Below are 27,141 nucleotides of genomic sequence, written 5' to 3' on the forward strand. Positions count from 1 at the left end.
AGATCTACCTCTGTCTGCAGGCTAATTAATCTGATTTTCTTAATGAGCCTCAGGCTGTAGAAGCTCCACTGGGTGAGGCAGCTGATTGTTATCAATCTCTTAATGAGCCTCAGGCTATAGAAACTCCCTGGGATAGGGTGAGACATTTTCCAGCAGGATAGGGCACTTGCTTCCCCCTCAGGCAGTAGCTGCTTGGAAGGTAAATGTCTGCCTGTGAAAGATATTCTCTGCAGTATGGAGGAATGACTTGGCACAGGAATCCAGAGGAGTGCCCTCTGAGCTCTATGTCCAGAGCCCACAACCCTAGACTCTCTTCACACAGCTCCAGTCCACCTTGCCCTCCCTCTGCTGGAGCCCAAGGTGATTGTCTACACCCAAAACTTTGTGCATTGGCTCTTTAAGAGGGTGCCTGCATTTCCAGCCATCTCTCCCTGGCAGACAGACACCGGACTGCTTGTCACAGCCAGATATTATGTGGGCACGTTTCTCAGTTCTGGTGCTCTTGGCTGGGAAGCCCAGCCTGGGGTTTAGGCCTCAGAGTCCTAGTGGGAATCCCCCACAGCTGAGATATCCCTCTGGACCTTCAGCTGGTGCCTGTGGGAGCCCAGCCAGCCCTCTTGCACCTTTGCACTTCCTACCAGCCTCTATGCAGTCTCCACTTTTCCTCCTTGGTTGTGAGGGTTCTCTCCAGCTTGTCTTCAGTTACAGTTGATTATTCAGGGTGGTTTTTCTGTATTCTAGTTGTAATTTCAGTTTGATCCTGAAAGAGTGTCAGTGTAGCTTCCACTCATTCCGCTGCCGTCTTTAATCTCCCTGTCAATTCATGTTTTAAACTCTAGTTCAAAATCTTTTGGTTTCATAACAAATGAAATAATGAGACTGTTTTTGAAGTTACTTCTAAAATGTCTGAGTAATTCATATTTAAATTTTTTGTGTATTTTAAAGTTGGTTTTGTTTTACTTTAGAAAAGCAATGCAGTCATCTCTGAGTATTTTTCAACTAAATTTAACCTTGTTCCTTCATGATTATTATAAATCATGACTTCAAATCATTGTAGTCATGATTTAATTGTATGATTAAATAACTGTCTACATTATATAATAAACTTTATCTTCTTTTCCTAACTACTCCTCTCCACATTCCCTCCTCCCAAAAGGAAATATACAGTTTTTGAAAGGCTGCTGTGTTTTGTTTTCCCCCCAACCCATGGCTTTATAAATATAGTTTTGTAAAGGAATGGGAATAATGGGCTTTCTAAGAACCTGTTACTCACCAAACAACGTGCTTTGTTCTCGCAGCGACCCTGTATGGTAAGGATTTTCATATTGTAGGTGAGGAAACAAAGACTAAAGACATAAGAAGAATAATGAGGAGGAGAAGGAACATTTTGAGTAATTATATGTAAAAAGTATTGTACTAAGACCTTTATGATCTTATTTAGTTTTTTTAACAATTTTATGAAGTAGGTACACCTGTACCCATTTTGCAGATGAAACAAAGTGAAAGGTTCAAGATCACATAAAGCTTTTGCTCCTAACCATTACTCATACTGCCTCCCTTGGAAACTTAAGAAAAAAATAGTCATATTTTGTTACTTTACAAACTTAGTGTCTGTAGTGGACAATTACCATTTTCTTACAAGATAAGAGGCTTCTTTGTTAACTTTGCTATTGAAAATTCAAGAGTGATTTTTTTTTGGTAAGTTTTTGTAATTGTAATTTTTTTCTGTTTTGAATAAACATGGCATGAAAAGTGTATCTTGGTTTTAATTTTCACATGTGCTCAAATAGCTTATAGCAGCAACTTCATTTCACTGACTTCTTTTTACGGTCAAGTTTAAGTCTGCTAAGATTTTTTTTCCTGCAAAAATAATAAATATGGTGGATATTCATTTACTTTGAGGCCCCAGGAGTGTCTTCAGTTGTGTTTGTTGTCTCAGGCAGGTCACTGGCTTTACATTGTTTAGATAGTCCAATGCATAAAAGAATCTATTAAACAGTTAATTACAGTATTGTACATTGATGTTGCTACAGTGTGTAGTCTTTTAAAAAGAAAGACAATAGGCTGAAATAAGACCAAATGCCCTCTCAAAACTTTCTTCTTTCTTTTCCTCAAAAAAAAAGATTCTAGCCCATCTGGGTGGTTCTATTGGTTGAGTGTCATCCTGTACACCAAAACAGTTGCGGGTTTAATTCCCAGTCAGGGCACATACCTAGGTTGCAGTTTCAATGCCATCGGGGCGCCTACAAGAGGCAGTCAATCAGTGTTCTCTCCCACGTCAGTGCCCCCCCCCCCCCCCGCAGTCTGTCTGTCTGTATCTCTCCCCCTTCTTCTCTCTCCAAAATTAAAAAAAAAACCCTCAGGTGAGGATTTAAAAAAGCCAAAAACCAATATTCTATAGGCAGCATTTTTCCTGAAATCTTGAGGGCACCATAGCTAGCAAGTAACAGTAGTAGCATAGATAGCTACAGTAAACCATCAATTTTTCGGACCTTGATTTATCAGACTTTGAATTTAACAGACAAAATTTCTAGTCCATATGTCATATGTGAAAATTAACACTTAATTTTAAAATGCTTTTAACCAAGATTTGCTTACAATTAAATTAACAGGTTATTTTTTTGTTATTAATTCATCGTTATTTTAAATTTAAGCGAAAAGGCTATATGTTGGAAAAACATTGTAGTAATTTTGCTGACATAAGTAAATATTACATATCTACAACTATAGTGTACATATTTAAATCTAAGAGTCACCACTCATAAGCAATAGTCAGTGAATGATTAGCACATGACACCGCATTTCTCGTGGTAATTGATTCTGTTGTCGTGTGGCACACTTTCTGCAGCAGTTTTAATGTGTGCAGTCTGATATTTCCACACGCTAAGCCATGCCCCAGCCATGTGCATTTATTTACTCGCAGTGACTATTGAATGCTCGAATTTACTAGACCTATTCAGTATAAATTTAAACTTACAGTAATACATATAGAAAACTTTTCTGTGAAATGAAAATTTTCATATATACTTCATTTTAATTACACAAGCATGTCTACAGAAGTAAAAACAGGTAAATTAATTTGTCAATTTTTTTAACATACACGTTCAGGAAAACCTACTTTATTATATAATAGACTTCCATCTTTAATGGACACCGCCTTGCCCAGATTAGTTTGTTATAGCGAGGTTTTACTGTGTAGAGAAGAGGTAGGAGTGGAAGAACCTACTAGATTAAGATTTGAAGGATCAGGTTGTGTCATTGAGTCTAGAGAACTGGTTTTTAGATAGGATTTGTAAAACAGGTTTCAGAAGGTGGAATAATGCCTTAAATTCTGACTAGCAGAGTATCTTGTACTTTGATAGGAAAGATAAAGATGAATGGGAAACACACATGAACTTGGTTCATAGATTTAGACTTGATTTGGGTGAACTCATACAAATTATTTAACTCATTTGAGTATGTTTGCTTCTCTGTAAAGTGGAGGTAATAACTTCTTTAGAGTAGCTATAGCTATGAGGGTCAAATGAGCCTGAAGGAACTCAGTAAATGTTTCCTGAATCTGATATGAAGTACTCAATAAATATTTAAAAGACTGAAGAAACTCTAAAGATATTCCTTTTAAGACTTAATAGAGGTAGTTATAGTAAGCAGTAGGTCAAAAAACTAAGAGATAGTTATACTAAAGTGTAAATGTAAAATAAAAGTGGACCAATAGCTGTGGTAGGAATGGAAGGAACTGAACAAAAGTAGATAACAGGTGGGAGGTCAATAAACTTGAAAACAGGCATTTCTTTGCTTTAACTTAGGAACTTATTGGTATGCCATGCATGACCAAGTTAGTGCTTTCCTGTAGAGATATAATACCAGGTTGGTGACTGGAGTAAAAAAGCAAACTCAAAGATAGTTCCTGACAGGAGGAAGTATCAAGTAGATGCATGATGCTAAAAATTCTGGATCATAGCTTGTCCCTTGTCTTGACTTTCTTGGGAATATATTATGGGATGATTTCTGATTCACCTCTTGGGATCAGGTTAATTTCTTATAGTTGGTCATTAGGTTATCTATTGTCTCATCAATATTTCCTGGTTTTATATAGAAAACATTTGATACTATGAGATATTATATATAGTGGGTCTTTTGGCATATGAATTATACTACAGGGAATCCCTCCTGACATCATTGTTACCAGTGTTGCTTTTAGGGAAGCGGTAAGAGACATTTATTACTCATTTTGACTAGCAGCATCTGAACTGTATTTGTGTGTGTGTGTGCGCGCGGGGGGGGCGGTTGAGGAATATTCATCCCCTTTTTTTTAAATTATTAAACTTTGTTTTTAGAGCAGTTTTAGGTAACAGAAATTAGGCAGAGAGCTTCACTCATATACCTGAGATGTTAATAACACTGGTTCCCTATTATTAACATCTTATGTTGATGAGATATATCTGTAACAATTATTATTAAGTTCTACAGTTTACATTAGGGTTCACTCTTGGTGTTTTACAGTTCTTTGGGTTTTGGCAAATGTATAATGTCATATCACCATTACAATATCACAGAAAATAGTTTAACTGTCCTAAAATTCCTCTGTGCTCTACCTAGTCAACCCTCCCTCACTTCCCACCTGACCCCAACCCCTGGCAATCACCAATATTTATACTGTCCCTATAATTTTATTTTTTTTAGAATGTCATACAGTTGGATTCATACATTATATAGCCCTTTCAGATCAACTTCTTTCACTTAGTAGTGTGGTCTAGATAATTTATTTTCATGGCTTACTAGCTCATTTCTTTTTATTATTGAATAATATTTTATTGTATGAATGTACCATAGTGTTTATTCACCTACTGAAGGACTTGGTTGTTTTCAGTTTTGGGCAATTATAAACAAAGCTGCTTTAAACATTCATGTGCAGGTTTTTGGATGGACATAAATTTTCAACTCAATTGGGTAAATACCTAGGAGCATGATTGCTGGATCATGTATGGTAAGGTTATGTTTATAAGAAACTGCCAAACTGTTTTCCGAAGTGCTTGTACCAGTTTGCATTTTCAAGCATGTGCTTGATTTGAGATTATATCTTTTTTTAATAATTTTTTAGTCTGCAATTACAGTTTACATACAATAGTCTATTAGTTTTAAGTGTACATCATAGTGATTAGACATTTATATAACTTGGAGTGATCACCCTGAGAAATCTAGTACCCATCTGACACCACACATAGTTATTACAATATTATCGACTATATTACCTATGCTGTACTTTACACCCCCATGACTATTTTGTAACTACCAATTAGTACTTCTTAATCCCTTCCCCTTTTTTACCCATCCCCCCAACCCCCTCTCATCTAGCAACCATCAAAATGTTCCCTGTGTCTATGAGTTTGTTTCTGTTTTGTTGCCTCATTTATTTTGTTTTTTAGATTTCACATATAAGTGAAATCATACAGTGTTTGTAGTTCTCTCTCTGACTTGTTTTACTCAGCACAATACCCTCTGGGTCCATCAGTGTTGTTGCAGATGGAAAAGTTTTATTCTTTTTTTATGGCTGAGTAATATTCCATTGCATGTATATACCGCTTCATCTTTATCCATTCATCTATTAACGGACACTTAGGTTGCTTCCATTATCTTGGCTATTGTGAATAATGCTACAGTGACTATATGGATGCATGTGTCTTTTCGATTTAGTGTTTTGGGTTTCTTGGGATAAATACCCAGAAGTGGAATTGTTGGGTCCTTTTTCCCTTGTTATAGCCTTTATTTTGAAGTGTGTTTCGTCTGGTGTAAGTATTGCTACCCCAGCTTTTTTTTTCTTCCTTTCTATTTTTATGAACTTTCTCCATCCCGTTACTTTCAGTCTGTGTGTATGTTTTTCAGTCTGAAGTGAGTCTCTTGTAATGTGAGGGTCTTGTTTTCTTAATCTATTCAGCCATCCGATATCTTTGAAAGGAGCATTTAAAATTTACTTTTAAAGTAATTGTTGATAGATATGTAGTTGTTGCCATTTTATTAATAACATATTCATTTATTTTAGGATAGTTCATTGATTTTTTTAGAGAAAGAAAAAGGGAGAGGGAGAGAGAAAACATCAATGTGAGAGTGTAACATTGATCGGCTGCCTCTTCCTGCACGCCCCCTTCTGGGGATTGAGCCTGCAACTCGGGCATGTGCCCTGAGCAGGAATCAAACCAGCAACCTCTGGGTGCATGGGACTCTGCCCAGCCAACTGAGCCTCACCAGCCAGGTCTTATTATTTATATTTTTTATCTTTTTTTTTTTTTTTTTCGGAAGAAGAAGTCTCTTTACCATTTCTTATAATGCAGTTTTGGTGGCGATGAACTCCTTTAGCTTTTTCTTATATAGGAAGCTCTCTATTTGTCCTTCAATTCTAAATGATAGCTTTGTTGGATAGAGTAATCTTGGTTGTAGGTAGTTTCTTTTCATCCCTTTGAATATTTAATGTCAGTCCCTTCTGGCATGAAATGTTTCTGTTAAGAAGTCAGTTGATAGTCTTATGGGAGCTCCCTTGTAAGTAACTGCTTTTCTTGGCTGCTTTTAAGATTCTCTGTTTAATTTTTGGCATTTTAATTGTGATGTGTGTTGGTGTGGGCCTCTTTGGGTTCATCTTGTTTGAGAGACTATGCACTTCCTGGGCTTTTATGTTTACTTCACCAGGTTAGGGAAGTATTTCATCATTATTTCTTCTAATAGTTTTTCAATTCCTTGCTCTCCTTTTTTTTTTTTTTTTTCTGTTAATAATTTGCTTTATTTTTCTGTTGAATCGTGTACTCCCAGTTGTTAGAATTTTATTATGCACTTCAATCATTAGCACAGGGAGTGTCACCTTACCAATAACCAAATGATAAATCAAACTAGGTCCCAGTGGTTATGGCTACGTCTAGGTTGTTGGGATGATTAGGAGCTCTTTTATTTGTTTGCGTTAGCTTTTCGTTCTTGGTTATATCTCCAAATATGAAAGAGCTGAGAGGCTCCTGCTGCACTGACAAAGAAATTAACAGCAAACAGATTCCAGTTTTTTGGAATAATTACAAGTGAGTATCTTGACCAAATAAGCCCTGTAGCCAGCAAAACAGCAGATTGAGCTGTGCTGAGTGTTTCTGCAGGTCTGGCCATGTCAGCCAATCCAGCACACACCAACCCCCATTTCATAATTGGAGCCCAGAAAAAAAAATGTTCTGGGACCTGCCGGGTGGTTGTACAGCGGCCTCAGTTTCTCAGGCAGCATGAGCTCCACTTTATCAAGGACCTGGCGGTAGGTGGCCCTCAGGCCTCAGATGCTGGCAGCTGACATCTCTGTGGCCCAGTGGGCGGGTGGGTGGCTGTGTACTGGTCCCTGGCTGACCACGAAGGGAAGCTCGTCACTCTCCCCCACCTCAGGGCCTCGCGTCCTTCTCTTCTTCCCTAGGGTGCTCTTCCCACTGCCGCTCAGCCTGCCCCCCACCCCCCCGCAAATCACCCTTGCTCACGCTCTCATCTTTCTGGTACCCCTATCATGTGAGTGTTGGTATGCTTGATGTTGTTCCTGAGGCCCCTTAAATTGTCCTCATATTTTTAACTTATTTTTTCTTCTTGCTGTTCTGATTGGGTATTTCTGCTCCTTTGTCTTCCAAATTGCTGATTCGGTCATCTGCTTCATCTAATCTACTGTTGATTCCCTCTAATATATTGTTCATTTCAGCTTATGGCTGGTTCTTGTTTATGTTTTCTATCTTCATTTTTATGCTTCGTATCTTTTTGTTGATTTTCTGACTGATATCATTGAGCATCTTTTTAACCAGTGTTTTAAACTCTGCATCTGGTAGATTGCTTGTCTCCATTTTGTTTAGTTCTTTTTCTGGAATTTTGTTCTGTTCTGTAATTTGGGATATTTTTCTTTATCTCCTTATTTTGGCTGCCTTCCTGTGTTGTTTTTATGTATTGGTAGATCTGCTATATCTCCCAGTCTTGGTATAGTGGCCTTATGTAGTAAGTGTCCTGTGGGGCCCAGTGGTGAGACTTCCTGGTCACCTGAGCTGTATGCTCCAGGAGTGTCCCCTGGGTGGGTTGTCTGTTTCCTCCTGTTGTAGTTGAGCCTTGATTGCTATTAGCACATCAAGTGGAAGGGATTGACCCTTATACTGATTGGTTGTGAGGATTGGCCATGACTACAATGGAGTAGCTGTTGTGCAGGAGGCGACCCTATCCCTATGGTGCAGGATTTGCTTTAGCAGGGCTCTGGTGCCTGTTGAGACTGCTCTTTGGGTGTGTCTTTTATAGAGGTGGTTGGGTGATGCTCTGGTGTGGTATAAAGCTGGCCATTGGGTGTGTTGTTACTGGGACCTCTTGGGCAGGGGGGCTCTGGTGCAGGCTAGAGTTAGCTGCTGCCTGTGTCCTGGCTAGGGCCACTTGGTCTGAGCTACCAAGTGATCTGCCAGTGGTTGCTACTTGTACTGGGCTTGGAGGTGCCTTTAAGAGGCTAAGCTGTGAATTGAGGCTGGCTGCCACTAGTGCCGGATGTGGGGCTGCTTAACAAGAGATACGGGGTAGGCTGAGGCCAGATGCTGCTTGTTTGGGGTTTGTGAACCTTTGAGAGATTTTAGGAAATTTGCATCATGAGCCAAGACAGGCCATTTGTATGGAAAAGCCACTGGAAGAGGCTTGGGTGGTTCTGTAGGTTGAGTTGGGTAGGGAAGGGTCTCACAAAATCACCAAGTTATTCTCTGGTGCCTTTTGAGCCAATGCCCCTTTGCTGGAGTTCAGAGTGAGTGATTCCATCTGCAATTAAGTCTGTACGTGGGCCTTTTAAGAGGAAGGCCTGGGATTCCAGAAGCCCTTCATCTCACTCAGCTACAATCCCTGATGGTTTTCACAGCCAGAAATTATGGAGACTTCTCTTTTCAACATTGGAACCCTTGGCTTGGTATCCTGGTGTGGAGCTGGGATCCCTTGCTCCTCAGGGGAAACATTTACAGCCAAGATATCCCTCTCAATCTTGAACCACCACACATTGTTTGGGCCCAGCCTGTTCCTCATCTTCCCCCACCCCCCATCAGTCTCCATGTGGCTTCTGTATATCCTTAGTTATAGGCTCTGTTAGACTTCAGGCTTCGGCTGTACAGTGGTCTTTAATTGCCTGGTACTTGGCTCTGAGATGATTTAAGGCAAGGGAAACACAGGTTTCGTCTGTGTAAGAGTTCAGTAAGAAGTACGTTGGAACTGTAGACTTGTAGTTGGTTGGTTTGCATATGAGAAGTGTGTTCCTGGCTGAGCTCTTGCTCTGTGTAAGAATTAGTTAACCATTGGGGAAGGGGCAATCTCTCTGTGGCCAGCTCTGCTACAAATGCCAGAGCATCAAGAACATAGAAAATAAGAAAACATAGTTAATGTAATTTGCCCTGTGATTAATGCATGCCAAGTAGACAAATATAGAATTTAAGAAAACATAGTACATACTCTCATAAAACATCATAAGAAAACTACAAACCAATATCCCTTATGAATGTAGACAAAATCTTCAACAAAATACCTGCAGACCAAATACAGCAACATATAAAATGGGTTATATATTACAATTAAGTGGGATTTATCCCAGGAATGAAAAAAGGATTCAGTATACATAGACTCCAAAAAAGAATTTGATGAAATTCAACACCCATTTATGATAAAAACACTCCATAAACTAGGAACAGAAGGTAATTTCCTCAAACTCATAAGGGGCATTTATTTTTTTTAAAAAAAACACAACCTTAAGCATTACATACTTAATGGTGAAAGACTGAATGTTTTTCAAGATCAAGAATTAAGACAAGAATATCTTGCTTTCACTACTTCTGTTCAACATTATACTGGAAGTTCTAGCCAGGGTAAATAAGCAAGTAAAGGAATTAAAGGCATTTGGATTAGAAAAGGAATAAAACTATCTCTTCTCAAATGACGTGGTTTTGTGAAAAGAAAATCCTGAAGAATCCACTAAAAAACCCAAACTGTTAGAACTAATGAGTTCAGCAAGGTTGTAGAATAAAAGTTCAATATAGAAATATCAATTATATTTCTATACTAGCAATGAACAATCTGAAAATGAAGTTAAGAAAACATTTCCATTTACAGTAGTATCAAAAAAAAATAGGAAGAAATTTTAACAAAAGAACTACAAGACTTGTATACTGAAAATTGCAAAACACTGTTGAAAGGAAGACCTAAAAAAATAGAAAGACACCCTGATCTTAGATCAGAAGATTTAATATTGTTTAGATAGCAGTACTTTCTAAATTATACAGATTTAACACATCACTTACCAAAATCCCAGCTGAATTACTTGTAGAAATTGACAAGTAGATTCTAAAATTCATATGGAAATGCTAAGAATCCAGAATAGCTAAAACAGTTTTGAAATAGAACAAAGTTGAAGGACTCAACATCTTATAATTTCAAAACTTGCTATAAAGTTACAGTAATCAAGACAGTGTGGTACTGGAATAAGGATAGACATGTATAGATCAGTGGAGTAGAATTTAGAGTCCTAAAACAAATCCTTACATTTATGATTGGTTGCCTCTTGACAAAGATCCCAAAATGATTCAATGAGAAAAGAACAGTATTTTCCCCAAATGGTGCTGAAACAACTAGATATCCACATGCAAAAGCATGAACTTGGATTTCTACCTCAGAAAGTATACAAAAATCAACTCACAACGAATCAAAACCTGAAATAAGAGCTGGACTATAAAAACTCTTAGAATAAAATATAGGGGTATATATAATTATCATATGACCCAGCAATTCTCCTAGGTATATACTCAATAAAAAAACCCCATGTTCACATAAAAACTTCTATCGTCATGAATTTTTTTTATTGAAAATTTTTAATGTTGACATTAATGCAGACTTCCCTCATCACCTCCCCCCTCCTACCCCTGCCTCCTACCTATCCCTACTTCCCCCTCCCTTGGCCTTCACCACACTATTGTTTGTGTCCCCAGGATGTACACATAAGTTCTTTAGCTAATCCCTTCAGCTTCTTTATCCAGTCACACCCACCTCCCTCCCTTTGGCACCCGCCAGTCTATTCCAGGTATCCATGCTTCTGGTTCCATTTTGTTTGTTAGTTTATTTTGGTCATTAGATTCTACATATTAGTGACATCATATTCTTTTTGTCTTTCTCTGACTGGCTTATTTCACTTAGCATAATACTCTCCAGGTCCATCCATGCTGTCGAAAAGGGTAAGGGTTTCTTCTTTTTTACAGCCACATAGTATTCCACTGTGTAAATGTACCACAGCTTTTTATCTACTGATGGGCACTTGGGCTGTTTCCAGATCTTTACTATTGTAAATAACACTGCTGTGAACATGGGGGTGCATATATTCTTTCTGATTTGTGTTTTAGGACTCAGGATATATTCCTACAAGTGGAATCACTGTGTCAGAAGGCAGTTTCATTTTTAATTTTTTGAGGAAACTCCATACTGTTTTCCACAGTGGCTACATCAGTCTGCATTTCCACCAACAGTGCAGTAGGGTTCCATTTTCTCCACATCCTCACCAGGATTTGTTGTTTGTTGATTTTGGGTAGTAGCCATTCTGACAGGTGTGAGGTGATACCTCATTGTAATTTTAATTTGCATCTCTGATGATTAGTGATCTTTAGCGGTTTTTCATATGTCTATTGGCCATCTGTATGTCCTCTTTGGAGAATTGTCTATGCAGGTCCTTGGCCTATTTCTTAATTTGATTGTTTGTCTTCCTGTTGTGGAGCTGTATAAGTTCTTTATATATTTTGGAAATTATCGCCTTAACATGTATTATTGACAAATATGTTTTCCCATACAGTGGATTCTCTTTTCATTTTGTCGATGGTTTCTTTTGCTGTGCAGAAGCTTTTTGACTTGATGTAGTCCCATTTGTTTATCTTTTCCTGAGTTTGCTTTGCCCTCGGAGATATATCAGCAAAAATATTGCTGTGAGAGATATCGCATATTTTACTGCCTATTTTCTTCTAGGATTTTTTAGGTTTCACCACTTACATTTAAGTCTTTTATTCACTTTGAGTTTATTATTTTGTATGGTGTAAGTTGGTGGTCTAGCTTCACTGTTTTGCTTGTATCTGTTTAATTATCCCAACACCATTTATTGAAGAGACTATCTTTACTCTGTTGTTTATTCTTGCCTCCTTTGTCAGATATTAATTGACCATAAAGGCGTTGATTGATTTCTGGCTCTCTATTGTGTTCCATGATCTATATGCCTGTTCTGATGCCAGTACCAGGCTATTTTGATTACCGTGACCTTTGTAGTGTAGTTTGATATCAGATATTTTGATTCCTCCAACTTCGTTCTTCATTCTCAAGATTGCTGTGTCTATTTGGATTCTTTTTTGGTTCCATATAAATTTTTGGAATATTTGTTCTAGATCTGTGAAATATGCCATTGGTATTTTAATAGGGATTGTGTTGAATCTATAATTTCTTTGGGTAGTATGGATTTAATGTTAACTTCCAGTCCATGAACATGGTATAGGCTTCCACTTATTTGTATCTTCCTTTATTTCTTCATTATCATTGTAGGTCTCTGAGTTGTAATGTTAAATGGGGTTGTTTTCTTAGTTTTTCTTTCTAATAGTTCATTATTGGTGTATAAAAATGCAATCAACTTCTGGATATTAATTTTGTATTCTGCAACTTTGCTGAATTCATTTATTAGATCTAGTAGTTTCTTGATGGAGTGTTTAGGGTTTTCTATATACAATTTCATGTCACCTGCAAATAATGACAGTTTTACTTCCTCCTTTCCAATTTGGATACCTTTTATTTCTTCTTGTCTGATTGCTGGGGGTAGGGCTTCCAGTACTATGTTGAATAAGAGTGATGAAAGCGAACATCCCTGTCTTCTTCCTAATCTTAAGGGAAATGCTTTTAGTTTTTGCCCATTGAGGATGATATTGGCTGTAGGTTTTTCACATATGGCCTTTATTATGTTGAGGTGAGTTCCCTTTATTCCACTTTGCTGAGTTTTTCTCATAAATGGGTGGTGGATTTTATCAAATGCTTTTTCTGTATCTGTTGATACAATCTTGTGATTTTTATCTTCCATTTTGCTTATGTAATGTGTCACATTTATTGAATTGCAAATATTGTACCAGCATTGCATCCCCAGAATAAATCCCACTTGATCATGGTGTATGGTATTTTTAATGTTTTGCTGGATCTGATTTGCTAATATTTTGTTGAGGATTTTAGCATCTATGTTCATCAAGGATATTGGCTTATAATTTTCTTTCTTTGTTGTGTCTTTGTCTGGTTTTGGTATTAGGATAATGTTGGCCTCATAAAAAGAGTTTGGAAATCTTCCCTTCTCTTGAATTTTTTGGAATAGTTTGAGCCGGATAGGTGTTTGTTCTCTTTTGAATGTAGTAAAATTTGCCTGTGAAGCCATCTGGGTCAAGACTTTTGTTTGCTGGGAGTTTTTTGATTACTGCTTCAGTTTCATTAGTAGTTAATGGTCTATTTGGGTTTTCTGATTCTTACTGATTGAGGAAGATTGTATGTTTCTAGGAATTTGTTCATTTCTCCCAGGTTGTCTATTTTGTTGGCCTTTAGTTGTCCATAATATTTTCTTACCGTCTTTTATGTTTCTGTGATGTCAGCTGCTACCTCTCCTCTTTCATTTCTGACTTCGCTTATTTGGATCTGCTCTCTTTGTTTCTTGATGCGTCTGGTTAAAGGTTCATTGATCTTGTTGATCCTTTCAAAGAGCCAGCTTTTGGTTTCATTTATCTTTTGTATTTTTTTTTTTAGTTTCCCTGTCATTTACTTCTGCTCCGTTCTTTATTATTTGCCTCCTTCTATTTACTCTGGGCCTTGCATGCTGTTCTTTTTCCAATTCTTTTATGTGTAGATTTAGATTGTTTACTAGAGATTTTCCTTGCTTCTTGAGGCTGCCTGTCAATATCAGTCAAATCCAGATGATCCAGAGTATCATTTAAAATTGCTGTTTCCTTGTTGATTTTTTGTCTAGAAGATATGTCAATTGATGACAGTGGGGTTTTAAAGTCCCCTACTATGACTATTTTGCTATCAGTCTCTCACTTAAAGTCCACCAAAAGTTTTTTTTATATATTTTGGTGCATATGTGTTTATAAGGGTTATATCCTCTTGTTGAGTCAGCCCCTTTATTATTATATAGCGACCTTCTTTGTTTCTTGTTATGGCCTTTGTTTTGTCAGATATAAGTATTGCTACCCTAGCTTTTTTTTTTTTTCCCCCATTTGCATGGAATTCTTTTTTTCCATCCCTTCACTTTCAGCCTGTGTGTATCTTTTGTTCTGAGTTGAATCTCTTATAGACAGCATATATATGGGCCTGGTTTTCCTATCCATTCAACTACCCTGTATCTTTTGATTGGAGCATTTAATACATTTACATTTAAGGTTATTATTGATAGGTACTTATTTATTGCCCTTATTTTTTTCTTCATACTTATGTTCCTCTCTGTATTTCTTCTTAAAGCAGTTCCTTTAACATTTCTTACATTGCTGGTTTAGTGGTTATGAACTCCTTTACTCTTCTTTTGTCCGGGCAGCTCTTTATTTTGCCTTCGATTTTAAATGATAGCCTTGCTGGATAGAGCAGTTGTGGGTGCAGGTGCTTGCTTTTCATTACTTTGAATATTTCATGCCAATCCCTTCTGGCCTGAAGTTTTTCTGTTGAGCAATCATCTGACAGGGAACTCCCTTGTAGTTAACTGTTTCTCTTTTGCTGCCTTTAAGATTCTTTGTCTCTAATCTTGGCCTTTTAAATTATGATGTGTCTTAGTGTGGGTCTCTTTGTGTTTATCTTGTTTGGGACTCTCTGTGCTTCCTGAACTTGTTTGACATTTTCCTTCGCCAGGCTAGGGAAATGTTCTGTCATTATTTTTTCAAACAGGTTCTCTATCCCTTGCTCTCTTTCTTCTCCTCCTAGCACCTGTATGATGTGGATGCTGTTACATTTCATGTTGTCTCCAAGTTCCCTTGAACTATATCATCCTTTTTAATTATATTTTCTTTTTGCTGTTCTGATTTATTTTTTTCTATTTTGTCTTCTAATTCACTAATTCAATCCTCTGCTTTTTCCAGACTACTGGCTATGCCTTCCAGTGTATTCTGTATTTCATATATGGCATTCATCATTTCTGACTGATTACTTTTCATGATTTTTTGTCCTTCATGCTGCTGCTGCTCTCACTAAGTTCCTCGAGTATCCCTATAACTATTAGTTTGAATTCTCTCTCTGATAAATTGTTTGCCTTTATTTCATTTACCTTTTTTTCTAGAGTTTCCTCCTGTTCTTTCATCTGGGGCCTGTTTCTTTGTCTCCCCATTTTGGCTGTCTCATTGTGTTTGTTTTTTTGTATTAGATAGGATTGCTGTCTCCCAGTCTTGATGGGGTGGCCTTCTGTAGTAGGTGTCCTGTGGTCCAGTCTTCTTGATCTCCTGAGCTGGATGCTCTAGGACTGTCCCTTGTGTGGGTTGCTTGGGCCCTCGTGTTGTAATTGGGTCTTGATTGCTGATGGCCCTTTCGTGCTTGGGATCTACCCTCAGTCTGGCTAACCATGAGCTTCAACCCCACAACCATGGCGTGCAAACAGCTTTTCAGGTGCAGTCTTGAGGTTCCTTGATGGGTTAGTAGCACAATCATTAACCCTTCAGGCTGGTTGTATATAGAGATAAACCTTTATCACCATGTATTAGATGCTATCCAGGGGCTGCCCCCCAAGGTGGGGTTGTTCCTAGCAGTGTCAGGAGCCTTCCAAGATCCACCTTTGGATTGCCGTTTTTCTAGTTAGGTTGAGGTCTGGTGTGGTCTGAGACCCACCATTGGTTCTGGGTCCTTTTTGGTGGGTTTCAGATGCAGTTTGCTGTCAGATGTAGTTTTTACCTGGCCTTCGGCTACCTGTGTATAGTTATCACTCTGTTCACTGTTTGTGTCAGTGTCTACTAGACCTGTGTGTGTATGGGAGGGGCCAGTCTGTGTAAATGGTTTGCTTCTTTTAGCTTAGAGCTTGGAGCAGATCTGTGGGTGGACCGAGGCTCCCTGAGGTCCACCTCCACCTGACAGCTATTCTGCTTCTCCCCTGAGGTTGCCTTGTCTTCTCCAGAGCCTTTTGAAGAGAGTCTGTGGGATGGACTCAGGCTGGCCTGGCTCAGGCTTCCTCTGCTTGGAGATTACAGTCAGATATTCTCAGTGCAGGGAAATTAGTCTCTGCTTCCAAGTCAGACTCCTCAGTCTTTAACAGACTCCCCAACTCTAGTTTCCCCTAATGGGACTTGCTGCAGGTTCCAGTTGTTTACAGCCTGCAGTCTTCAGAAGCAGTTTCAGCTGCCCTGGGCTCAGGGATTGATTAAAAGAGTCTCCAGTTCAGGATATTGCCAGCCCAGCCCACAGGAGGGGGCTAAGCACTTCCTCCCAGTCCCAGACAATAGCTTCTGTGGGTCTTAAACTTGAAATGTCCCATTCTCAGCTGTTCTCCTGTTCTCCACATAATTTCCCAGCGGGATTATCTAGGACTTCACAGGACTGAACCAGTCTTCTGTTAGGAATGGTGTTCGCAGCCTGCTTGGCGGAACTCACAAGGAGATTGGATCAGCCACCCCACAATGCAGTCACAGAGCTCACCAGACAGAAGCCTTCCCAGGGGATACAGTCCAAGAATCCCAGCTCTGCATAGAACCAGTTACCCTTGTGCCACCAGTCCAAGCTTGAGCAGGTAGAAAATAAGCCCCACACAGGACTCCAATCTCTGTGCAGCTGGTCTCAGTAAAGCGGGAGCCGAAATTCCCAGACCTGTGTTGGTCCTCTGTGCCACCATCCTAGCAGGACAGAGCAGGACATTAGGTTTCACCAGTGGGAGGAGGAGTTCTGACCCTGTGCATGAGGTGAGAGAAGTCATTCCCCCTTCCCCAAGCCAAACAGCTTAATGACTGACTGGGATGCTGCACAATGCTTTTCAAGAAAGGAGAGGGTCCCGCCAAGTCACTGCTGCGTATAGCCTGCAAACCCCTCCACCGGACCCAAACACAACTGCGCAAACTTCCTAGCAGTCAGAGTCCGGAGCAAACTTCTCAGGCTGGGGATGCTAACAATAGGAGTGCTCCTTCACCATAAAGATGTGGTCCAAATCTGCCAGGCCCACAGAATCCACCTGGATCCCTTTGTCCAATGCTCCGCAGGCTCTTCTTCCCATCTCTGCTGCTTTGGGTTAGGGATCCCTGTGTATGGTTGAGACCCCACACTCGCAGGGGGAGGGAGCTTTGCAGCCATATCCTTTGGTCCGCTCAGCCACCACACCGCTAGAGGAGGGCTCCCCCTTTTAATGACTCTCCTCCTCTTATCAGTCTCTATGTGGTTTCTTCAGTGCTCCATAGATACAATATTTCCAATCAGCTACACTTCACTTGGTTTTTCAAGTTGATTGAACAGTATTTTAGCTGTAAATCAGGTCCCTGCCTACACTACTTCCAGCTACTTGCCTCTTCCTGAACTTATCTTCATGATTTCTAGTGAGGCATAAGTAAGAAGAAAAAAAAGAAATATTGTACTTTATCAAAATTGAAAAATTTTGTGTTTTAAGGGACTGGTATCATAAAACTGAAATTACAGCCCACAAAATAAGAAAATATTTGCAGATCATCTTTCTGATTAAGGGGCTTATATTTAGAATATATAAATAACTTTTACAACTCAACAAGAAAAAGACAACCCAATTAAAAAGTCAGCAAAGGTTTTAAATAGTCATTTCTTCATAGAAATTATGTATGTGGCCAGGAAGTACATGAAAATTTGCTCAACAGCGTTGGCTAGTATGGCTCAGGTGGTTGAATGTCTTTCTGTGCACCAAGAGGTCACTGGTTAGATTCCTGGTCAGTGCACTTGCCTGGATTGTGGGCTCAGTCCCCAGTTGGGGGCGTGCAGGAGGCAGCTGATCGATGTTTCTCTGTCATCAATGTTTCTATCTCTCCCTCCCCCTCTCTCTAAAAATCAATAAAACATTTTTTAAAACATAAATAAATAAGTTAATGCATTAAAAGAAACCTACTTAGATGACTACTATAGCCTCCTGACAGGTCTTCCTATAACTGGTTGCTACAGTGCAGCCAGGGTGGTCCTCCATAGCACTGCCTGCATAAGTAACACTCTTTATTGCCCTTAGAATGACTCTCAAGAACTGGCTTGTGTCTACTTTTAAATTTACAGTAGCCACGTTAAAAAAGTAAAAACGGTTGAAAAGGTGCTCAATATTATTAGTAATGAGGGAAATATAAATTAAAACCGCAATAAGATACCACAACACACCTGTTAGAGTGCCTAAAATTAAAAAGACTGACTACATCAAGTGTTGACAAGGATGTGGAGAAAATGGAACTCTCACATACTGCTGGCAGGAATGTAAAATGGTACAGCCACGTTCAAAAACAGGTTACCAGTCTCTTAAAAAGTTAAACATCTACCATGTGATCCAGCATTCCGCTCCTGAGTATTTACCCAAAGAAATTAAAGTGCATGTCCATACAGAGGTTTTTACACAGATGTTCCTAGCAGGTTTATTTGTAATGGCCCCAAACTGGACACAGTATAAACGTGCATCCTTAGGTGAATGAATGAACGAATTGTAGTCAATCCATACAGCAGCATCCATCTCAAATATGAAGATACGAACTACTGCCACATGCCACTATATGCATGAGCCTCAAAGTAATTCTGCTCAATGGAACAATCCAGACCAAAAAATACATACTGTATTATTTTAATTATTTAAACTTGTAGAAAATGCCAACTCATCTATAGTGACAGAAAATGGATCAGCAGTCACAGGGGGAAACCTTTTGGAATGATGGAAATGTTTCTTCATTGTGGTGATAACACTTAAGTGTACATATGTCAGAACATCTGTACATTTTAAACAAGAAATGATTAATATTTTAAATTTCAAAATAAAAAAAGTAAAAACAGGTGAAATTAATTGTGATAATGCTTATTTAACTCAGTATGTTCAGAATATTATTTCATCATGTAATCAGTATAAAAACTATTAGCAAGGTATTTACATTGTTGGAGTTTTTTTGTACCAAGTCTTTGAAATCCAGTATGTATTTTACACTTATAGCACATCTAAATACAGATTAACCATATTTCAAGTACTTGATAATCAGCCACAACTTAAATTTAGAAACAGTAGAAGATGGCCACAAAGACAAAAGCAGATAACCTTGGCTGTAAGAAAATAAACAATTGTGTTAAAAATGAAGAAGAAAGAAACTAGATATAATTTCTGTATAATATAGTACAATATTATTACTATTATTTTTTAAGTATATTTCTATTGAATTTAGGGAGAGAGAAGGGGCAAGAGAGCAAAACGTTGATGAGAGAGAAACATCAATTTGCTGCCTGCTGCACAGTCCCTTCTGGGGATTGAGCCCGTAACCCCGGCTTGCGTCCTGACTGGGAATCTAACTGGCAACCTCTCACTGCATGGGAAAACGCTCAACTGAGCCACATCTGCCAGGACTTAGTATTATTAATATGCAAGGAATTAATACAATTCACTAAGAACACTTAAAACCCCAAAAGATAACATAAACAGCCAGTTTACAAAAGAGCTAGCAACAAAAATAAAATATAGCATCTAACCTCATTAAAAATCAAGTGCAGCCCAGCTGGGCATGGCTCAGCAGTTGAGCATTGAGCTAGGATCCAGGAGACCATGGTTCGATTCCCAGGCAGGGCACATGCCCAGATTGCAGGCTCGATCCCTAGTGGGGGGCATGCAGGAGGCAGCCAATCAATGACTCTCATCATTGATGTTTCAACTCTCTCTCGTCCTCTCCCTTCCTCTCTCTGAAATCAATGAAGTTTTGTTTTTGTTTTTTAAAAAGATTAAAAAAAAATCAAGTGCAAATTTAAAAGATAGTAATATACCATTTTCATCCAGCAAGGTAGCAGAGATTTTAAAACTATAATTTCCATGTTTGTGGAAGATGTAAAAGGATGTTCTCAAAGTCTATGAGGGGGAATATGAATTAGTAAAACTTTTGTTAAAAGCAGTTTAGCAACAGACACAAGAATTCTGTTTCTGGGAATATATCAGAAGGGAACAATACTAATTATATAGAGCGAAAAAGTACAGACCAAAATGCTCTCATCTGCATTGTTTATAATAATAGCAAAATTGAAAACTACTTAATTTTTTTACATTAAGAGAATGGTAAAATAGTTTGTGGTATAGTCATTTGATGAAATATTGTAATAACATGCAAAAGTCTTTTTATAATGTTAGAATACAGAATTGGAGATCATATATCTATGTTTAAGGAGAAAAATTAAGCCTATGTCTATAGAACAAGACTAAGAAATTCATCAAAATGTTAACAATGTTTATCTTAGGATAGAAGGACCTCAGATTTTTTTTCCAGTTTTGTTTTTCAAATGTAATGAAATTGGTGAGTATTACCTATAAAATGAAAATAAAACTACTTAAATTGGTGGGATTCTTAAATATAATTTGAAATGTCCTACTAATTCAAGTATTCTCTACTTACAAATCTGTACTTTATGTTTTAAAAAACGCAAAACTTACCCTGACTGGTGTGGTTCAGAGGTTAGAGTGTCGGCCCTCTCATTGAAGGGTTGAGGGTTCGATTTCCTGTCGAGGGCATGTACCAGGGTTGCTGGTTTGCTCCCTGCATGTGTGGGAGGCAGCCAGTCAATGTGTGTCTCTCACATCTATATTCTCTCTCCCTCCCTCCCTCCCGTTCTCTCTGAAAAGCAATAGAAGCAGTATCATCAGTTGAGGATTTAAAAAAAAGAAAATGCAGAACAAATATTCTGTGGTTTGGTTCCATCCATGTTTCATAGTGAAGTTTACTGACTTTTCAATAAAAATTTGCCTCTATCTTTTTCTTATTCCCTTACTTTTGACTTAAGTCTAACCTCCAGAAAAGTGAAATAATATTTTTTTAACTAATGTGTAAAATATGTAATCCCCGTTTTTCCTTTCCAGTTTCATAGGGTTAAATAGCACACACCTACTCACTTGCTAGCTCTTGATATACTAATTTGCTCTACTGTTGTTTTGATTAATACTTCTTCCCCTCTTTTTAAGGTTATTCTGGTACAAGTTAACCCAGGAGAAGCATTTACAATAAGAAGAGAAGATGGACAGTTTCAGTGCATTACAGGTAAGAATGGTAATTTATTATTGCTGGAGAAAAGAGAAAAGTTATGATACATAAAAATATATATTCTTGTGGTTTCTTCCTTTCTTTCTCTCTACCACCACACCAAGGCAAACTCTGAATACCTCATAGCTTAATGACTGCGGCAGCATCCTAATTAATTTCTTTGTCCTGGTTTCTTGATTAATCTTACTATAATATTATATTGTTTATGTCACTTCCCTGCTCAAAAATCTTCAGTAAATCCAGTTCAGGTTCCTTAATCTTTTTAAAAGATCATTTTATTTTTCTAGTCTTTCAACCCATTTTCCCTTCAGCAGTGTTTTACTTTCAGCTTGGTAAATTAACTTATTCACTGTCTCTTCAATTTGTCTTGTACTTACTGTACCATTCTTCTTATTCTTCTTATCTAGAATTCACCCTTATCACTACCACCCAGCTTATCCAAATGTGACCAAGCTTCAAGACTGAGTTCAGATCTTATCTTTAAAAGGTTTTTTTGTAGTTTTCATTTGCATCTCTCTGATGATTAGTGACTTTGAGCATTTTTTCATGTCTCTTGGCCATCTCTATGTCCTCTTTGGAAAAGTGTCTATTTAGGAAATATAAGAATCCTGAAACACCAATCAGAAAAAAGATATGCACCCCTATGTACATAGCAACACTATTTATAATAGCTAAGATATGGAAACAGCCCAAGTGCCCGTCAGTAGATGAGTGGATAAAAAGGCTGTGATACATTTATACTGTGGAATAGTATGCAGCTAAAGAAGAAGAATCTCTTCCCCTTTGGGACAGCATGGATGGAACTGGAGAGTATTATGCTAAGCGAAATAAGCCAGTCTGAGAAAGACAAGTATCACATGATCTCACTTATATGTGGAATAAAATGAACAAAATAAACTGATGAACAAAATAGATCCATAGAAATGGAAGCATGGAACAGACTGATGAATCTCAGAAGGAAGGTGGAACAGGTGGGGGAGGGTTAGATTAACCAAAGAACTTATATGCATACATGCATAACCCATGGACACAGACAATAGTGTGGTAGGCCTGGGGGCGGGGTGGGGTGGAGGGGGACAATGGGGGGGAAAGGGGGGATATCTGTAATACTTTTCAGCAATAAGGATAAATTTTAAAATTTTTTTAAAAAATAATGAAGTTTTTTTGTAAAGTTTTTAGTGAGCATTCCCTCCATGTTACTCACTCCCCCCCTCCCCCCCACACACACACTTGTGAAAAACAAAAATGTCTTCACATATCACCAAATTTCCCTGGGGGGCAAAATCACTCCCAGTTGAAAATAGCCGCCCTATGTGAAGAAAAAAGCAATAAAAAGTCATTGGCTTTGTAATTAGAGAACCTGGGTTTAAATCCCAACTGTCACTTACTGTATGTATAAACTTTCATATGTTATTTAACCTCTTTCAGGTACATTTCTTATCAGTAAAATTTCCATCCTTGTGAGAATAATAGTACACCTCATAGGATAATATGCATGTAAAGCATTCTAAACCATGCCTAGTACATACTAGGCACTCAATAAATGATGTTAGGTGCTGTGGTGGCGTTTAATAGAAAGTAATTCCATCTCCTGTGAAATTCCATAATATCAATTATTGTGCCATTCATTTGGCAAGTAACTATGCTCTTTCTTAGAACATTTCTTTTAGTTACATTTTTAAAAGGCACTTAAATTTTGTGTGTTTAACTTGAAATGTTTATTCGTTCTCTTCAACTAAGTTTAAGCACTTTGAGGACAGATACCATTTCTTACATTTCTTTATATCTCCTTCAGTTATTGGCCTTCCACGTATTGAGTACCTAAATAATAGTGTTGCTTTCATTTGAAAAGCGCACATTAGAAGTAGGGTGACCATATGCCTTATCATCCAACCTAGCATACTTCTGAGAATGAAAGTGGACTCTAGCAATTACTCCAAGGCAACTGGTATCAGCCAAGATTATCCCAGGCAAACCAGGACTTTTGATACCTCCCATTTTACCTGATTTAATCAAAGAAGAAATAGACCTAACTCTTTCTAGAGAAGCAGTTAGCTCAGTAATTACAATAAAAATTTTTAGCCTGCCATCTAAACCTTATATGTCTTAGAATTAGCACTTTCTCTAAGTTAATTTAAATCTTTTGTATGGCAAATAAGATAACTTCAAAATAGAAAGGTTTCACATATTTTGAGCTTAAAAGAAGCCACGTAGCAATTTTTATGCAATATGATTAACTCTGCCTATCTTTACTTGTCAATTAGGTTTTCATAAAAATTATTTTTATACTGGGTACCTCTTAGAATGTAGGTTTCTAAGAGCACCCACTTTAGGTTTGTTTGTATACCTCTTTTCAAATTGTTTTCAATAAATATTGTTTATAATGGACGCATTTTAACTAATATAACATTGATCTTTTTAAACACATCGGCAAATGAGGATACTACACACATTACTATTTTAGGGTGACTTAAAATACCAAAACTGCTAATTGCAGTTGAATAACCACATCTGATTTCTAAGTAATTTATATTTTAAAAGTCAATTGTAACTACAAGTTTTAAACCCCCTCCCTCATAACATTAATTAAATTGATTTTTATATGGCAGCCCTTCAGTCAGGCCCAAAAAAGGCTATCTAATTTATAATGTACCTGTAGTACTAACAGTATCCTAATGGTAGAATCTGCCTATATCTGAAGATATTTTTAGGCGGGAGCACATTTTTCTGCTTCAGTAGCTTTGGGAGACTCCTCTCTCTATATGACCAATTATAAGAGTGGAAACTTTGTTTTAAAATTATGAGGCAGAGTTTTCTAAAACACAGGAAAGGATAAGGGGAACCAGAAAGAAAGTAAAAAGCTCTTCCCTCTTTGTTTTTGTTAGTCCAAAATTAAAAGATGGGATGTAGGCGGAAAGAGTAGTGGTGAACGAGGGACTAGAGTTTAAGTCTTTGTAAAGACCAGTGTGTCCTCACGCCAAGCAAGAGAAGATAGGATGGGAAAAGACTAACTGCTGGAGCTCATCATCTTCCTTTTCTTCCCCTTTGCCATTGCTAGTTTCTATTACATGGCAGTCACCTTCCTGGACTAGTTCTGGAACTAGGTAAAAAAATAAGAGTAGAAGTGGAGGCAGCACATACCAAAGAAAAAGTCTTAAGGGAAGAAAATAATATGCCAGTAAAACAGAGAGAAAAATAGGACCCTATGGCCCTAAGGCCATAAAGTTAGGAAAGCTTTTTTCCTTCATGGCTGCTATTGTAATAAAATAAACCTCTATAGTGAAACCTAAAGAATTGAGGTAAATCCAGTATAATTTAATAGGCATTTCAATTAAAGACTTCTTTTTAACGTAGTTTTATTACCTTTCAAAAATTGACAGAAACAAAACCTAAGTTAGCAGAGATCACAGGGAAATTTAGAGATCTAAATAATCCACTTATGATCCTTTTGTAGTTCATGATCGTGATTATTGGCCGCTGTGTGACATGTGCCGCCCACGAACCTTGTTACCATGCGGGCACATTACCCGTCTGATGTGAATAAATAAATAAATAAATAAATCACTAATTTTACTGGAGGTTCAGAATTTGTCAGTTATAGCTAATTATGGGCAGGGCTCTATATATTTATTACTTTTTCTACTATAGCATACTGCTTGGAGAGACAGATTGCTAATATTTTTTTCATGAATTTACTTAGTATCTGCTGAGGTATAATACACCAGCTCCAGGGAACTCAAAGAAAAGTAAGACATAGTTCTTGCCATTCAAAAACAGTGTAGTAAGGAAGAAAGAGGGAAAATTAACAATTGTATTGCAGTATAGAAAGAACCATTAGAGCCCTGTCCTGTGTGGCTCTGGTTAGAGCTTTGGCCAACCAGGCGTGTACCTGGGTTGCAGGTCCCATCCCTGGCTGGGCACATGCAGGAGGCAACATCGTTTCTCTCTCCTCTCTCCTCCCTCTCTTTCTCTCTCTCTTTCTCTCTCTGTCTCCTTCTCTCTCTTCTCCTATCTGCCCCTCCCTTCTACTCTCTCTAAAAAATCAATAGAAAATATATTCTCGAGTGAGGAGTAACAAACAAAAAGAAGAGCCATTAAAGATATGCATAGAGTGTTAAGGGAGCATAGGAGGGATACTGTAACAGAGTGATATGTCAGGAAAAATATTCTCTAGGGAGAAGGTGACACATGACATTCCTTTAAGGAAAATAGTAGTTGGTCAAATGGAAAAAGAGCTCAAGAAAGCATTTTAGGCAGAGGAAACAGTGTGCAAAGCAACAGGAGAAAACAATAACTTGACTTTTTAAAATAACTACAAAGAGATCAAAATTGCTAAAAAGTTTTATAAAGGGAATGTGGATGTAGACAAATCTGAAAATATAGTCAGATCTTGAAATGGCTTTACTGACATTCTACTTGAAACTTTAAACTTTATTGTAAAAGCGAGGAAGAGCCATTGAAGGAGATTATTCAGGAGAGTTAACATCCATTTTACAATTGGGAAAGATTAGTGATGTCTTCCTGTTTTAGGTTACCTGTTAACCTAAAAGTCTTCCTACAAACATCTAGAAACGTTCAATAAAATGTCACAAGTATTCTTTTAAATGAATTCTCTCTTTTCCCTCTACTCCTATGTGCCTCCCCCCCAAAAAAGGGGGGAAGGAAATAAATCATGGGCTAGAAACAAGGACTTTTCCGTATTTGTTTTTCAACACGTTTCATATTTATAATGAAAAGAATACACTTTGTGCAATTGATTTGATCATTTTTTATTGTTCCTATTCTTTCTGAGTCCTATCCAAAATCGAATGTCTGTCTTCCCTTTTTATTTGCCTTATTTCATGTCCTTTTAGACCCTACACAACTCTTAAATATCTAAATATGTAGCTTTCTACCTTTTACTACTTTCCAGTTTGCCATTCTGCTCATTGGTCAGATTTGTCTATACTGCTTGATTCAGACCCATATCTCATTTTTGCCATCTTAAGCCAGTGTTGGTTTCAGCATAAATACATTATTACTTTTGAAATCAGAGTACTACCTTAAATCTATCTGGGTTTTTTTCCTATTAAAATGTATTTTGAAACAGACCTAACAACTTGATGTTTATATTTTTTTTAGTGAGGTGTTTCGATAACATGTCAACATTTTCTTGTGTGATGATAGGTATTGTGAAATATAATTCATTTTTGCCTGGTAATTGTACCCAGGAATGTAAAAGTGCATTGAATGAATGGTATTAACAGCTCTCTGTAACATGTGCTAAAGACTACCCATCTTAGTTTTGTTTTGTGGAGAGGTATGCAGAAGAGAATTAGGCAAAGATTCTGAATTTTGGTTACTAGGAAGGTTCTAGAGGCATATTTCATAGAGAATATGTGGTGAACTCTTTAGACCCCTGTTGTAGAGCTGGCTTTCCTGGTGATAAAGTCCCATCCTTCAGACATCATCCGTTCTGTGAAGCATTTGTAGACAAGACCTCCCTTCGGTTCCTCTCCTCTCCTTGGATGCACATACAGAAATAATTGAGGGCAGAAATTAAATTTTATTTATGTTTGTAGCCCTGGGCTTTTCATGTAATCCAGCACTTAGAGAATGCTCAATAAATGTTTAAGTTTAATGAGTGTTTCTGTATGCCAAATAAATAGTCTATATAGACAATTTTATCTAAAAACCCTCTTTATTAAGAGGCAGGTATGACTTTTCGTGTTTGTTTGTTTTTTGCTTTTACACCTTTATTGAGATATAATTCACATACCATACAATTCACCCATTTAAAGTATACAGTTCAGTAGTTTTTATTATGTTCATAGAGTTCTGCAGCCATTGCCACAATTAATTTTAGAATATTGTTGTCATCTCCAAAAGAAACCCAATACCCATTAGCATTCATTCCCCATTTTCCTCCAAACCCCCC

At 37.7% G+C, this 27,141-nt stretch overlaps 1 protein-coding gene and 2 pseudogenes across 1 annotated transcript in view; 2 read left to right on the top strand and 1 right to left on the bottom strand.

Annotated features, from left to right (window-relative positions):
* The window catches only part of FNDC3A (fibronectin type III domain containing 3A), a 189,668-nt gene that overhangs the window by 40,133 nt on the left and 122,394 nt on the right, over positions 1–27,141 (top strand). Inside the window, exon 3 of the mRNA XM_016205446.2 lies at positions 21,146–21,221. Coding sequence (XP_016060932.1) covers positions 21,146–21,221 — 76 coding nt within the window. The remainder of the gene's footprint in view (positions 1–21,145; positions 21,222–27,141) is intronic.
* On the bottom strand, positions 6,832–7,318 carry LOC107531404 (mitochondrial pyruvate carrier 2 pseudogene; annotated as a pseudogene).
* On the top strand, positions 24,667–24,761 carry LOC148093710 (small nucleolar RNA U13; annotated as a pseudogene).

The sequence above is a fragment of the Miniopterus natalensis genome, chromosome 2, assembly GCF_054644295.1.
Source record: "Miniopterus natalensis isolate mMinNat1 chromosome 2, mMinNat1.hap1, whole genome shotgun sequence".
Taxonomy (NCBI): domain Eukaryota; kingdom Metazoa; phylum Chordata; class Mammalia; order Chiroptera; family Miniopteridae; genus Miniopterus; species Miniopterus natalensis.